This window comes from Limulus polyphemus, unplaced genomic scaffold (genome assembly GCF_000517525.1).
Source record: "Limulus polyphemus unplaced genomic scaffold, Limulus_polyphemus-2.1.2 Scaffold1975, whole genome shotgun sequence".
NCBI lineage: Eukaryota > Metazoa > Arthropoda > Merostomata > Xiphosura > Limulidae > Limulus > Limulus polyphemus.
Genome location: NW_013667585.1, coordinates 81,609 through 98,874, shown reverse-complemented (window position 1 = coordinate 98,874; position 17,266 = coordinate 81,609). Strand labels below are relative to the sequence as shown.

The 17,266-nt window shown below is 35.3% G+C and overlaps 1 protein-coding gene across 5 annotated transcripts in view; it reads right to left on the bottom strand.

The window, feature by feature from the left end:
* Positions 1-95: 95 nt before the first annotated feature.
* LOC106465537 (cilia- and flagella-associated protein 206-like) overlaps positions 96-17,266 on the bottom strand; it is a 96,074-nt gene continuing 78,903 nt past the window's right edge. For 3 of the 5 annotated variants that reach the window (XM_022393450.1, XM_022393453.1, XM_022393454.1), the window contains 2 exons: positions 8,987-9,075; positions 1,981-3,753 (listed from right to left, as the gene is read on the bottom strand). In XM_022393450.1, coding sequence (XP_022249158.1) covers positions 3,624-3,753; positions 8,987-9,075 — 219 coding nt within the window. In that variant the 3' untranslated portion in view covers positions 1,981-3,623. Of the gene's footprint in view, positions 1,307-1,980; positions 3,754-8,986; positions 9,076-17,266 lie in introns of those variants that run through there. The other 2 variants (XM_022393451.1, XM_022393452.1) reach the window with 2 other exon arrangements.

Below are 17,266 nucleotides of genomic sequence, written 5' to 3'. Positions count from 1 at the left end.
GCCATGTATACAACAACAATCAACCTTCATCAACATAGGTCAACTTTGACAACTAGTTTGGAAGTTTAAATTTCTAGCTACGTATACAACAACAATCAACATAGGTCAACTTTGACAACTAGTTTGGAAGTTGAATTTCTAGCCATGTATTCAATAACAATCAACCTTCATCAACATAGGTCAACTTTGACAACTAGTTTGGAAGTTGAATTTCTAGCCATGTATAAAACAACAATCAACCTTCATCAACATAGGTCAACTTTGCCAACTAGTTTGAAAGTTGAATTTCTGGCCACATATACCCTAAGATAGCAATCAATCCTCATCACAGTAGGCAAACTTTGATAACAAACTTGGAAGTTGTTTCAAAATCAGGTTAAGATTTTGTGCCAGTTTTTTGACTTTTTAAGTTTTTAATGATGCAACAATCAAAAGTAAAAATGAGTAGTACTAAAGCTGATGATGTGGAAACTTAGCACCATATTTTAGGGGTTTTGGTCTGGTTAAATCACAAATTCAGTGATATAAATAAAAATAACAAATACATATGCGAGTTTGACAGAAGAGGTACATCTATGTAACTTTAAAGATGTTTAACACTGAGCTACAATCTTATAAAACAATTCTCAGTTTAACATGCACTTTCATTAGAGTTATGCAATTTACAACTCAGTTAATCTTATGTGAAAACACATTCTTAACTAGAGGTAATATTCATTTCTGGTAACAAGCACACAATGGTGAACAATATAACCAATGCTATTAAATTTCATGCTTTAAAGCCTGAATCTATTTCTTTTCCATGAAATAGAACAACAAATATTCAATTTACAACATGTGGACTATATAATATTCAACAATTTGTAGAAATAATTTTTTAATACAGCATCAAATTTCCTAATTTGTTACTGAAATTTCAGTATTCAGTTTTACTTTTCAAACTTCAATAACTGTTATATACATGTATTATATATAGCAGTTTGAGTTGTTAAAAAAGTGACTTACTAGCAAACCCAAGGAGGTTAACCACTTAGCTCAGTTGGAAGGGAATTTGTCTAGAATGACAGGTCTTTGGTTCAAATACAAGGTGAGGAAACGTAAATACACTGAAAAATTAATAATTCCATTGATGCTCAACTACATAGGCCATTTCACCATCCAACAGGGCTTCACTTGTGATGATGGAAGAATTTGGTAGTTTGAGTTAGTTTTTAAAAAGTGCCTTACTAAGCAGCTGCCAGTAGGTTAACCCTGTAGCTCAGTTAGTAGAGCACTCACCTGGTGTGTGAAGGTTTCAGGTTCAAATCTGAGGTGAGAAAATGTATATACTGTAAAGGTAAAATTAACCCATTGACATCCGGTGTAGGATGGGCCTATTTTATGAGAAAAAAAATAAGAGTGTAGTAGTTGAAGTTGTTAAAAAGTGGCTTACTAGTAAACACTAGTGGGTTAATACTTTTGTTGAGTTGGTAGAGCACTCACCTGACATATGACGGGTCTCAGGTTCAAATTTGAGCCAAAGAATATACATACACACACACATATATATATATATATATATATATATACTAGTATAAATAAATTACCACATATACTATTGCAGTGATATTTAAATATCTTGCTCTGCACATGATCATGTCTAACATGCTGGAAAATGTAGAAACAGTATGCCACAATGATCAATCACACTTTCGTTCAACTGATAGTTGCTCAGATAGTACCACTGGAATAAAGTTAGCTAATTTTACATGGTAATACAACTGTTGTAGAACTACAAGGAACAATTCCTATATATGCATATGAAAGCAATAATAAAAACATGTGACTGTTATGCATATATAGAGGACAAACAAGAAATCTAATGTTAAAAGTACAGTGTAAAGATAAAATTCCAAGTACTACTAGAATGCAAGTTACACATACAAGCAAAACTTTTGCCACCCAGCACGAAACAAATCATACTGTTTTTAACTGTGTAACTAGCTTCCATTAGTCAAGTGGATGAATAAGGAAATTCACTTTATTAAAGAACACGCAACGTTTTTTCTGTTAATAAAATTATCTGTCAAATCAATAGAAAGCTTAAATAATAAAATTTTAAACCACATTTCTAACTTATATTAACTTGTCAATATTGCATCATTTTAACAAGTATTGACAACTAAGATAATTCAATGTTTCCTTATACTGAATTACATTTCTAACTTGTGTTCACTTGTCAATATTGCACTATTTTACATTTCTAACTTGTGTTGACTTGTCAATATTGCACTATTTTACATTTCTAACTTGTGTTGTTTTGTCAATATTGCACTATTTTACATTTGTAACTTGTGTTCACTTGTCAATATTGCACTATTTTACATTTCTAACTTGTGTTGACTTGTCAATATTGCACTATTTTACATTTGTAACTTGTGTTGTTTTGTCAATATTGCACTATTTTACATTTCTAACTTGTGTTTTTTTGTCAATATTGCACTATTTTACATTTCTAACGTGTTTTTTTGTCAATATTGCACTATTTTACATTTCTAGCTTATGTTTACTTATTAATATTGCACTATTTTACATTTCTAGCTTGTGTTGACTTGTCAATATTGCACTATGTTAACAAATAATGACACTACAGGTTGAAGCCATGTTTTCCTATAGGTAAATAAGTTGATATTTTTTTAAGTATTAAGTTAATGGATGTTTACATATTGTACAAAATACTAACTACTATCAAAATCTACATGAATACATTGTACTGCATGGTTCATCCAGACACTAGCTTTTTGTGTGTCAGTGACTCGTTTCTTACTGGCCAATGTGAGTAGCTTTCTAAGTCACATGTAATAATAAAATACATAGAGTAATCTGGAAGTGCCAAATAATTAGTTTTGTTTATGCATTTTTGAAATGTAAAACTTCTAAATGTAGGCTATAATTTGACTGGTTATTATATCATTATGTTCTTTTATAAATATTGAATGTCTTAAAATGCTAAAACTAAATAAAATATATTATTTAGTTCCATGTTTGTGAATGTAGACACACAAAAGAGTGTTGAGGCACCTCATAGATAAGTTTATTCCATTCAGTAATCTACTGTGAAATAAGAAAAATTCTTGAAGTCCATGTTCTTATAGAGTTCAACTTATATCATCATTAGATTATCTTTCCTAAAAATTAATTTAAAATATCTGCTATTGATCAGAACTAATTATAGGTAAAAATCTGAGAACATCTACTGAATGTGATGAAAAATGAACAAACTAATAAGCTTTATTTCCTTTGGGGTTTTTACTTAAGTCTTAAAATTTTACTTGTTTAAAGCTTGCCCACTGTGTTCAAAACTAAAGATCCTTGTTCTGACATGTAGTCAATTAAAACAAAAACCTATATATTAAAGTATATTCTTTCAATTTAAATAAAATTTTAACAGTTCTACAGCTAATTTACTGTAAATATTTGTGCAACAGTTTATACACTAAATTTTACTGCATTAATGGGCAAATGCTCTACCAGACAAACACTATCAATTAACTGTATCACATAAATTAATGGCTTAACAAATGGAATTTATTAGATATGAAACAGTCACTAACATGCAGATAATTCATACTTTCTGGGATGTTTCACAGATCCAATGTTATATTAACAACTTTTAGACATGTTCCTGATGAATCACCTCTTACTCTACTCAGGTGGTTATAAATTTTGGGTATGGATATTCCTCTATCTTGTTTTGTCTGACTCCAATTTTTTCTAGGAAGAAAAGAAAAGGTCAAGAGATCAGTACTCACTACTATAAATTAAGCTCCAAAAATATAATGTGCATATGGTTTTAATTACTCTTATTCATTCTCACATTTAGCCATGAATTATGTGAAATTTACCATATTTCTCAAATATTAGTTTTTCTCTATGTCAGTTAACATTCCAGTAAAACTTTGATCTAGATTTTCTAACATTTCAAGTTGAAAGTATCAACTATTTGTAAGTTTCTATATTTTACCTAAAATACTTGGAGAGTATAGGTAAAGCTGTATTTATTTGCATTACTAAATAAATAAATTTGGTTTTGCATAATGTTGGCATTAGAGCCAAACTGGCCAATCAACACTCACTCTGAAGAGACAAATTTCTGCAATTAGAAATATAAAAATTATTTGGCTATTTCACTAAATAGTTATTATGGAAACATCAAATGTTTGAATATATTTGTATTCATAACAAGATAGTAATTATATATATGTTATTGTTGTTAAAGCCTCTCCTGATATTCCATTGTCTGAGACTGTACTTCAATGAAAACATTTCTTTTAGAAAAGTCATAGAGTCACTGCTTATAGTTACTGTTTAATCTATTTTCATGCAACATAATGAAAAACAAAAACTGATAAACTGCTAGCAATTAACATTATTTTAAAAACTCTTCATTTGTGTGATGCACTTTAATTATCACTAACCATTATTAGGGGAATATTATATAAATGTTTGCATATACTAGTATCAAAGAATCCATGACAGTAGCTGAAGCAAAAAACAAGTTTTGTGTGTCCTGTATGTTATTTTCCATTCTTTCTTTAAAAATAATCTGGAGTTAAATTCTTTCATATATGTGTGTGTGTGTATGTATAATATATATGATTGATGATAAAAAGACATACAGAATTGAAAAAGTTTGGTAAATCAAACTTAATGACATTTTGTGAAACCTAAAACTTTTGACAGGTGAATCTTTCTTCTTCAAGGGTAGAGGAAGAAGGTAAGTCCGCCTATCAAATTACTAAGATATTATCTAGTTTCTTTGTGTTTATATCTATACGCATGTGTGTCCGTGTGTGTGTGTGAATATATATATATATATAGATGTCATGGTTTCTTTTGTTGGGTGAGTTCATTTGGATTATTTGGTAAAAAAGGAGAATGCAAAGTCCACTACACTTCATGATAATGAGTGTTTTATTTCTTCCACTAAAAATAGTATGTTAGCCTAATGTTCACTGATAGGCCTAAGTTCACAGTACTACAGTAGCCACTAGCAGACAATCTGAAATGCTAATTTTTTCCTATATGTACAGCACTTTCTCATACCTTTAATACTTATTTGAAACAAATTCAGTATTCACAAAACTGAAGTAATTAAAAAATTGATTAACAAACTCATAAAACCAATAAACAACTTCTAGTCTAACACAAGTTTTATATCATTCAAATCATTTCCTTCACTTATAAGAAAGTTCTAGTGATTAAGCCAGTGTTATTCACATAAAGTGAAAAAAAAACTCTTAACTAAAGAAAAACAATACAAACATCTAAATTTAAAAAAACACTGCCCGTCTCTGCATTGTGAAGTCTCTTAAACAATACCTTTACACAAAGTAAACAATGGTACATTTAAAGTAAACTTTCACATTTAATAATTAAGTAACTCTTGACAATTAACATTGTTAACATATACATTACAATCATAAATTGTAAGAGACATAGTATGTCAAAGTTTGATTAACAAAAAGAAAATTTTACTCATTTACTGTCCCTAGACTGACCAGTTGTTAATATTTGTATTTTCATCAGCTTATGATACAAAGATGGGATGACCTTTATCAACACAACGTTTTATCACTGGGAAATTTCTCTTAAGGCAGATGGTTGAGAAGATCTAATGTATAAAAACAAAGAGACCTGGAGTGAGTGCCCCCTTGCTTGGAAATGTAGTAGACCACAGTAGAATTGTCCAAGTGAAGCATTACCACCTCTCCTCACACCAATTTAAGAGCCCAAGACATATCTCACTGAACTGCAAGAAGCTCTAAAAATTGATGTGGAGAGAAGATTCCTCTTCTGTCCAAAGGCCCTTGAATTCCATATCCCCTACACAAGCTCCCCATTCCTGGTGAGAAGCATCTATGAAAAAATGTATCTCTGGACATGGAGGTGGGAGAGGAACTGTTACTGTCATGTTGTCCCTGTTCAACATCTAGCCAAGATTAAGCAGGCTGGAAGCTGATAGGGTCACCGGGCAATCCAGTACATCTATGCAAATGTTTCATTGGTCCCATAACGATCCCTGAAGAGAACACATGTGGGCCCAACCCAAAGGAATGAGCAATTCCAAGGATGTCCACATCCCCATAAAAAATAGAACCACACATGCTGGTGGAGAAGGAGACAACTGTATTAGAAGAAAAGCCCATTCCATGGCATGAACGTGTAGAGGAAAAGATTTGGCCCGATTGAGATGTGAATTGAAAGATATCCTTAAATGAACAAGGTACTGTGTGGGAGTAAGAATAGACTTCTCCATTTTGATGATAAACTCAGCTCTAACAGCTTTAGATAAAAGATCTTGAGTGTGAAGCTCTGCCAAGAGGCGAGAAGAAGCCAGTTGTTCATATAATGGTGAGTATGAATGCCCAATGAGTGAAGATGATGTGTAAAGGGTCAGAATATCTGGCAAAAGACGTATGGGGTAGATGCTAGGCCGAAAGGTTGAGTGCAAAACTGAAAAACCTTTCTCTTGTGCACAAAATGGAGATAATGATTTGAAGACTCCATGATAGGTCACCAATCACTTGTCTTTTATGGTATTACAAACAAATGGGAATAAAAACCCCGAGAGAAGAGTCGATGCACTCTACAGCCTCTTTGTGCAGAAGATCCTGGATCGTGCTTGACAACTGGATGTAATACAATCCTTGGGAAGGGGAAAGACAATCAGTATGATAGACAATTGAGGAGACATGAAATGAAGGACCATTGCACTCATAAGAACCTAAATGACCCATTGATCATTGGTGAAGGTCTCCCATACAGACACAAACCATTTGAGTCAAGCCCCCACAGGACCAGATCCCATAAGGTAGTCACTGATGCCATTGTTGGTGCTCCACATGAACAGAGGATGCCAACTGATGAGGGCAGAATCTCCTTTGTCTTCCAATAGAACATGGAGCTGATGCCAGAGGTCTGGAAACCTAAATGGGAATTACAAGAAACTGTCCTTTAGAAGACCAGGAAAAGTGAGAGGACATTGTTGAAACAGAAGAGTGGAAATGGGCCACATCCACTTGAGATTCCATGGAATCTGGAATACCTACAAAAATTGAATGTCTGAGAAAAGGAGCTTCTCTGAGATCTTTAAGATCTGAAGAAGGAAGTTGAACATCCTCAAGCAAGGCATCTCTTTCTAGAAGATCCCAGCAACAAACTAACCAAGAGACCAAGAAGAGAGCAAAAGCTGATAACCATACCAAAGTAGAAGTCAATAAATGATTAAGATCCTCTTAAACTGAGCAGGAGACCTGTAATTGAACTCAGACAACAGTTGCAAAGAAGATAAAAAATGCATAGCTGTTGTAATGGACAGACGAATCCAGGAAAACTTTGTAAGATTATGACAAATAGTGGCATCAAGCCTAGAACCCTAAATAGGGAAAAGAGAATCTAACCTCTGAAAATCTAATTATGGGTCCTCCAAGCGATGGAAAGCTAAGGCATGCTGATCCGATAAATGGGGAGTACAAGGCATGGCAAGCACTCTCTCTCAATTGTTCAGCAAATCTCTAAACAATATCTGGCAAAGGTGGAAAAACTAGGTTATCAGCCAAAGGACTTTTCCCCAACAAAAAGGGAGAAGAGTCATAAAACACTTAAGAAATGCTCAAGACATTATAAACTTCATTTACTAGGTGCAAAAACAGTGTAGGAGGTGTGATGTCCATCCGAGGTCATGATTAGCTGTCTGAGCAAAGGAAGAAGCTGGAAAAATAGAGTACAAGTTCTCACCAGTTTGCCCCTGATCCCCCGCAAACTCAGACTGTGAGCCAACAGGAAAAGAAACATGAGGCTTCATGAGGCTCTCTGCATATGATGGATTGGATGTCCTCCATGGAAATGGGGCCTCCCCTAATGCCTGGGCACTGCTAGGCTCCAAAGGTGGAAGATTAGGAGCACTAGGAGACTCCACATCAGAGACATGAATGTGAGAATTCATATCTGAAACATTTTCAGAATTATTTTTTTTGCTGAAAAGAAACAATAAACTCAAAACCCAGTAAGACAGGTAAAAAAAAATCATCCAAAGCACAGGTATAACTAAAGTTATAGAACACGTAAGAGAAACCCACAACAAGCACATAAAACCATCATCAAAAAGTTCTGCTGTCGAGAAAAGTGAATAGGAAGTAATAATGGGGAGCTTATATACGGATCTGGTATAGGTGGTGCATTGACGCAGGTAGAGAAAATCACAAGATTTAAATGGCTATTGGCAATACAGTGGGGTATAAAGGCTGGAGCTAGAGAGGTAAGATTCATACCAATGCTTAAATGGGCAGAGAAGAGAAACTTTCATTGGGATAAAACTAATGTGTGAGAGGAAGCAAGTGTGCTTCAGAAATAACATTTAAAATATAACTTAAAGGAATTTCATAAATGAAGGAGCACCTACATATCTGTTTTATGCTAACAGAGTGAAAAAAATAAGAATATTATTTATGTCAGCAAAAAATTGTTTGTGTTTGTTTGTTTTCTTTTCTTCCTATTTACCCCCATTGACTATCCCATCCACATGCCTTGTCAAAGAATCCCAATAACTATAACTTCCTTAAGTTTATCAATAATATCTTTCTCTGTTTTTTTGGCTCAACAGAACATGCTCAATTAAATCCACTACTTTTAGCCCTAATAGTAATGTTTCTAACTTCCTAAAAGTCATTGTTGGCTGATGGATCCTTCTGCCATTTCCCACAGTTTACACTTCTCTGTATCTATTGCCTCTATGTTAATTATGATAGCCTCAAACCTGCAAACTCTACAAACAAATTGTACATTTTCATTACTATCTTCCTTAAAAGTACATACCAGTCCCAAGTTCATAAATAAAACCCACTCATTATACCTAACAAACTGTGAATGTTTAATTCCTACAAAACATTATTATGTTCTAACTTTTAATTTTGGAAAATAATATATAAAAAATACTTTCACTTACTTAGGAAGGTACACCTGTGAGAAATTCTCTCTTCGAAAATGACTTAGGTCAGTTTGGGTTGAATGAGTGTATTTTTTCTTCATGTCAGCCTATATTTGAAAATGAGGTAAAATTATTTGGTACAGCTGTACTAAATATTCTAATTTTTCCTGCTGTTCCTAAACTTCTGAATAATAAGAAAATTCCACTGATACTTGCCAGAATATTTCCACATTAATAGTTGTAACTAGTTAACTTGACACTAATCATGAATAAACAGGTTAAATCTTGCTTTTTACATTACTTATTTTTCACTTGGATTTAATTTACCCACTTAATGCATGGGGAAGACATAGGAGATCAGATCTGAATACTGACCCTCACTATGTCAATTTCTAGAGGTCTCCTTAGGATACATGCCAGGCTTTGGACTAGCATTCCAGTGATTCCACAGTTATAAGCAAAGAAAACACAAAATATAGATAGTTTAAAACAAAAAATTACAATCACGTTGGCCCAAAATTAGGCAACTAACAAACCACAATTTGATGTGGTATTGTATAAAGCACAAGAACTTAACTTCAGTTACACTGATATGCTAAAAAATTAGATGAATAATAAAAATATGGAAGAAGGAAAGAAACTGTTTTAAAGTGCATGATTCTTTTTATTTTATCTTTGCAATTCAAAGGAAAACAGTGAATATAAATGATGAGTGCAGAAGCTTGTAATACATAAGTTCTAAATTTAAAATTCTAATTGGCGTACATATTACTTATAACATTTGCCATAAAATAATTAGATCTTAGATATAAAACATTCCTTCTTCAACCACACTTGATGTTTCTTTAGTACTCTAGAATAGTCATTTAAACCACAATTAAAAGATTTTATTGTTACATTATTCTCTCCACATGGAGTTTCACACACATTATTGTGCATATATAGAGCTTTTCAACAACAATGCTTTACAATATAATAACTATTGGAACATAAACTCCTCGTGACTATAACTTCAAAACTATTTTTTCTTTCTTTGTTGTTAAGCACAAAGCTGCACAATGAGATGTTGGTGATGTGTCCACAACAGGTATCAAAACCAAATTTTTAGTGTTATAACCCTTCAGAATAATACACCAGGGGGGTGTAAACTGTCTTACTATATACAGTTTGTATTCCTCATAGTTATTATATCACTGGCAGACTATATTTCATAAGTGCATACAACAATATAGCAAATTAGATTACAGATGGATTGAATGCTTTTTAAACTACATTAAGCTTCTTATGTACAGTTTAATTTTGAAGTTCAAGTTAATGTAAAATCTCTCTCAAGTAAAATGTTTAAAAACCTAGAAAAAATTGAGTTTTTTAGAAAATATGGTGAGTAGACTGAAATACCATCTGTAACATGCTCAAAAAATAATGACTACTATTAACTCTTTTCTTAGGGTGACCTTTTTCTGTGCATGTCACAAGCTTTTACTTAGTTACATTTAAAGTTTAATTAAGCTATTTTTATGATAAATGTTTGTCAATGATATCAGCATTAAAATTTACATTATAGTACAAAGTTTTATATTATCTAAGTTTTAAATTCGTTATTTAAAAATAAATCTTAAAGAAAATTTCCTTAAGTATTGTTTTATTCTCTGTTGATCTGCAAGTTCACAAAATGTTAAATTTGTATCTTTGTAGTTTGAACAGTTCTTGGCTCACACTAACCTTCTATATGTCCAGAGAATCTAGGTTAATTGTTCTGTTTACACATTCTTTTTTCAAGTTCCATAGGGCATGTTTGGAGAAAGGAGAAATAAATTTCTTTGAACTCTTGACAGATGCCAAGCCCACTTTCTATCACTGAGTGGCAATTTCTCAGCCAATTATACTTAGTTGAGCTAGATGTTTATAACCAATGGACAGAGTGCTTTCTGAAGTACATTCTCTTAACTGTTATTTTAAAATTGGCTAGAAGAATTATATAGAGAACTAGTGAAACTGCTCTTAGCATTGTTGCTGCTTTGTCCCTACCACTTTAGCATTATATCTCACTCAGAAATACATTAGTTAGATAGACAGTTACATTGTATTTAGGTTTTAATTTTATATTTTACTTAATTATGTGTTATTTATATTTATAGATGCATATTTGAAAGGTTTAATAATATTTCTTTTTTATATAAGCCAGCACTTGCTCCGTTCACAAGAGATAGTGTAGTACTCCAATGCCACCATAATCTCCCGAGGGCTGATGTTTCTTTGTCCACTATACGGTAATATTGCCCAGGGATGCCCACTGCCATGTGTTGTAATAAATAACTGTGCTAAGGGACAGATTTCTTGATAGATACCTCCTCTCACCTAAAAAACTTCTCTCGGTCTCGGACTGCCCACTAACACATTAAAAATCTTAATTCTCGCCTAATGCACTAGCCTTTTTTTATACCCCTCAGTTCTTGCTGGTCATTTAGCATGCATAGCACATGTGACAATCATCCACCAATAGGAGCATGACACACACTTCCTGAGCAGCTGGCTTCCTCTGTAATACATTTTCTGTGTATCTCACTTTCGAGATTAGGCACACCATAAAATAAGATAAACACCAAAAATGGAGAGGAAGGGTGAGAAGTATGTGAAAAGAGATAAGTATCGATCGGAAATTTATTTTCAGTGTAGAAAAATGACAACTTCCGATACGATACATACCTCTTCTCACATTTAAAGCTAGAATCCCACACTGAGTAGGTGGAAGGACTGGTGTAACAGAAAGAATAATAGAATCCCTAGGGAAAGAATCTAAAAAGTGTGCATAGCAACTGATTGAAAGCACACTAGAGGGAAACTGTGCCACTTCTGAAACAGGTATGCCCTTCGCCAGTGAAGAAGTGAACTGTTGTGAAACAGGTGGCCTCGAGGACCTGACCAATAATGGAAAAGCCTTGGAATAAATGGTAGAAAAGATTTACTCCAACCATGCAGACAAGGTTCCACATCCCATCTTTGGTATTATGAGGTGAAGGACAGTGCTAAAGAATCAACAGAGGAAAAATATGGTAATGTGGCTATGGCAAGCGGACCATGAGCAAAATATATTCACAAACCCCAGTCGTAAGTAAACAAGAGTGTCATATTGCAAGCAACCGGAATTTCAATGTTGAAAGGAAGCAAAAAGCAAGAATGGGACAAACTTCCACATCAACTGTGGGAGTCAAGAAATATACCAATCTGAACTCAAATTATGGGGAGGTGTTCGATACTCAACCGTAAAAACAGGGATGCATCCCGTAGCTGGTATTATGAGCAGGCACAGGACAAAGACTACTCAACCACATTCTTGAAATTATGAGGAGAATATGGAATGTCTGCTCAACCATAGTAACAGGGTATAACATGTCCTACAATCAGCATTATGAAGTGGACAAAGTCCCATGAACCCAATCAAATGAAGCATGGACAAGACATCCTGCAGCCAGAATTACTGACATGGGGTGTGTGAACTGGTCTACACCATAGGAACGAGATCTATCACCCTGAACTCAGTATTATGAGGAGAATCCAGCATCAGTTGATCTGGCTCCCTCCCACATCTGACCATGTGGAACCACAACCCAGGAGAGAGAGAAGATTTCCAGTTTCATCACTTTCTCAAGAGAAATTGTAATATATGTACATCACACTCTCGAGAAAAGCATCCATGGTCCACCACTGCAATGACTAGGAACTAGAAAATGGTAAGAACTCTCTTACACCATTTGAGGAAGGGAGGGTAAAAAATGTGGTGGAGAGTCTGGAGGAACAACACACCAGAGAATATGCAATGGGTGACTGCAAAACCCAATTTTGAAAAGCAGGATGTTCACAATTTATTCAATCAAGGTGACATGGCAAATTTGCTGAGAGGAGACATGATAAAGATAATACCTTTCATTGGAAAGGGAAGCGTAAGCCAACTGAATAAGCTGGCAAACCCAACCCATAATTGTAATGAGAGAAAGATCGCAGGAAACAACAGAACTGCAGGAAAGAAACAAACGAGAATGGAAACCACAAAAAGGAGAAGTATGAGCAATATAGCAATGCTCTGCTCATACAGGACACAGAAGGCGATCAGCATCTGATTGGGAATAAAGATGCGAGATGAAAGGGAGAAAGATAGTGATAAAGAGTATGGGAAACATCAATGGCAAAAACGTCAGATCTACGTAGGCCCAATACCAACAGGAGAAGGAAATTGGTCTTAAGAGAAAGAAGATAAAGGGAACAGAAGGATGAGGGTGGAAACGGAGGAAGTGATAAGGCATAAAGGATAACATTAAGATCCCAATCAGGGAGAGGAGACAAATACCAACAGGAGAAGGAAATTGGTCTTAAGAGAAAGAAGATAAAGGGAACAGAAGGATGAGGGTGGAAATGGAGGAAGTGATAAGGCATAAAGGATAACATTAAGATCCCAATCAGGGAGAGGAGACAAATATGAGACAAGGTCGAAGAAGTCAGAATGACCAGAAGAGGAGGGAAAGAAATGGCAATGAAAAAATCTGGTGGAACCATGTAAAACAAAAAAGTGTTGAACAAAGAAGCCTGATAGTCCAAAACCATCAATAATGAAAGATTCTGATCAAAAAGCCTAGAGAAAAATTGGGAAAGATGAAGCACAGTAGGATGTGAAGGACTGAAACCATGTCTAATTGACCAATGATGAAAAGTAGACCAACAGAGTTGGTAAATGTACTGACACAGTAGAGGAACAGATGGAACACAAAGGAAGAGAAGCAACAAACTGTGTCAGACCCATGCTTCTGGCTACAAATGCATGGAGTTATGAAGAGTACTTGACATGGAGTGAATTGGATGAAGGAGAGAACTTTGGTGATGAGATGTGTAGGTATGAAGACATAAATGTGAAGACCCTACCAATTCTGGCTGAAGCATCGATACCCAATGCCTGGAAATGAGAAACTGGAAACCAAAATGGTGGAGGTTTGGTGTTGAGATGAGTTGCAAAAGCATCGTTGTGAGGAGTACCCAGAATAAAACACAACTAATGAAAAACCTGAGGACTTAGGACTACTCTGTAGCAAGGACTTTGTGTGGTTGGGATAACCGATCCACTACCAGATTCAAAGCCACAGGGATATAGCAAGCCAATAAGTAAATATTGTGCTCTTGAGCCCATAAAAGGAGTTCCAGTGTCCAAAAACACAAGGGCCTGAACTTGGTGCCTCCTTGTCTGTCTGTTAATGTAGGAGACCACCGAAAAGTTGTCAGAATGTATTATAACCACCCTCTTCCAAGAAGATGAAGGAAATGAGACAAGGCCCAATGAACCACCAAGAGCTCCAAAAGATTGACATGAAGGCCTGATTCCACAGAAGACCAAGTTTAAGAGATCTCCTGTGAATCTAGATATGCACCCCTACCCACAAGAGAATCATCCATGAACAGATGCTGCTCTGGACAAAGAGGTGGAAGATGTACATCAACCATAGTATTTTTTCTGTTCAATCACCATGTAAGATCTGTTCGCAAGGAAACTGGAAAGATGACCTGAAAATCTAATGGATCCAAGTGGTAATTCAATTGATCTTACAGTTCCCACTGAAAAGAATGCATATGAGCATGCCGAGAGAAATGAGTGCTTCTAAAGAAGCCCACAACCCCAAAAGAGATAGAACCTCTCGAGCAGGCAGAGAAAAAAGAGGACAGAGCCTTGACTACCAATCTCTCCATATCCTGAATATGAAGGAAAGATGGTTGTGCCCAACTGCAATGGGAATTGAAGAATATACCCAAATTAATGAAATAAAGAGTGGGGAAAGAAGTGATTTCTCTAACTTGATCAACAAATATACCTTCGCTGCCTTCTAGAGGAGTAAATGAGTATGTACTACAGATGCTGCTTGAAGAATGGTGAGCAAAAGTTTGGACAATCTGAAAAAAAAACATAAGGTGCCATGGCAAGCCTGAATGGAAGAGCCCAAAACTGGAAATCAAGTCTCTCATGAACGAACAGAAGAAAACAGGAGGATGGGCACACGAAGATAAGCATCTGCTACGTCAAATTTGATCATCCACAAACACAGAGAAAAAACCCAACAAACGGAAAGAAAGGATTTCATAATAGATTTCCTCCTGAAACAAGGGGGCTCCAGAATCTGATTGAGATGGTACAGATCTATAGCTGGTCTCCAATCTTTGGTTTTCTTGGGGACGACAAACAGTTGAAAATAAAAACCTGGAGAAACTGGAACTACTGATTCGATTGAGTTTTGAGCAGAAGCTCTGACACAGCCTGAGAAAGAGAAATGCAAGAAATTGGATCATTTGGAGGAGGGAACAGAATAGGGGCAGAAGAAAGGGAAAGGAGACCTGAAGTGAAGAGAAAGACCTTGCTCAAACCTGGATAACCCACTGATTTATAGAAAAAGTTCCCCAAACCTCCACGAAAGACCTGAACTCACAGTCAATAATACCACTGCCACCACTCCTGATGTATGTGGTCAATATGAGGATAAGAGCGAGAATGACTAGACACAGGTAAAGGAGGAGGTGTGGACTTCAAAGGGTGTGAAACAACAAAAGGATCAGGAGAAGAGAAGGTGGAAAGCTGGGATAAAGGATCTGCCAAGGAAGAGAGAGAATTATGTAACCTGGCCACATCAACCTGTGATTCCAAAGAAACAGGGCAACCCCCAAAAACGATATCACACAAAAAAGGAGCCACCTGCAAGTTCTGAGGGGAAGAAAAGGAGAGGCAAACTCCAATAAGTAGCACTTTTCTCCCCAACAGTTCCTAATAATAAATAAGCCATGTAAGCAGAGAAAGGTCAGATGAGAAAAATATAGCCAAAGACGACCACAAACTAGAACTGAGTTCCCTCCAAAAAATCATTGGGAGAACAGCAAAAAGCCTCTGATAACAGGTGCATAGAAGAGAGGTAATGTAAACATAGGTAACAGTGAGACAAATACTTAAAAATTGGGCCTGAGACAAAGAAACAAACCTCAGGATTAGAACCTCATATCGGTAAAAGGCAACTCAAACATTGAGAATCCAAATAAGAACTGAGAGAATGATGAAAGGCCAAAGCATGTTGCTCAGAAACATGAGGGTGGCAAGGCATACCAGAACCCAAAAGAATTTGAGACAAAAATCTTTGAACATGAACCTCTGTATCTGGGGAATGGGAAAAAACAAGTAATCTGTAAAAGGGAGCTCATTTAATAGGGAAGGGGATGAATCATAAGACACAGGAGAAAGTTGAAAGATACCGCAAACCTAAGTAACCAACTGTAGGAATGGCGTTGAAGGTCAAACTTCCTCCATTGTTGCCTGAAGAGAAGGCATAGCAAACAAAGGAGCAGGAAAAACTTGGTCAAATTTCTCCTCTTCATGCCCCTCCTCATCAGCCAACGCTGCCTCATGTGGAGATGATGACGAACCAGGCCCAATATAGGATGCTAATTCCCACTGAACCAAATCCTGCACCTCCACAACTGATGGTGCCAATCCCATGGCTTGAGTATTAGGGTTAAATGTGTCTCCAGGCAGAAAAGGAGCAAACATAGTAGATACAGTAAATTTTAAAAAATGTATGTTATAGGTCAAACCACTAAGAAGTTAATATATATATATATATATATTTATTTTCGATGACGAGGAACCCACTTTGAGACTAATAATGGCTGGAGACGGCTTGAATGGGTAATGAAGAAAAACTTTAATATAAGTTTAACATAACAGCAAATGTACAATGTTTCGACAAGGTTTTGTCATCATCAGGTACAAGAAATTTACACTGACAGTCTTCAGCCATTATATATATATTTTTAATATATATAATTGTGGATACAATGTTTTGGGTAATGCCCTTCTTCAGGTATCACTAACTGAACAGTAAATCCATAAACAAAAACATTCTAAATTGATGGTCACGTGACAATGTAACAAATATACGTGTATAATAATGCATACAAACAACTGAAACAACAGAAAGTGATAAATATATATGTACATAAGTGAACGCACACATACACCCAAATATATATACATAAATGATTATACAAATACACATATACAAACACATGCATACACACGCACGCACATACATATACAAATATATATGCATTACAGTTTAAAAAGAATAGATACATAATTTCAAAATGATTTATTTAAGTTCGATGATGAGAAACCCGCTTTGAGACTAATAATGGTTGGAGATGGCTTGAATGGGTAATGAAGAAAAACTTTAATATAAGTTTAACATAACAGCAAATGTACAACGTTTCGACAAGGTT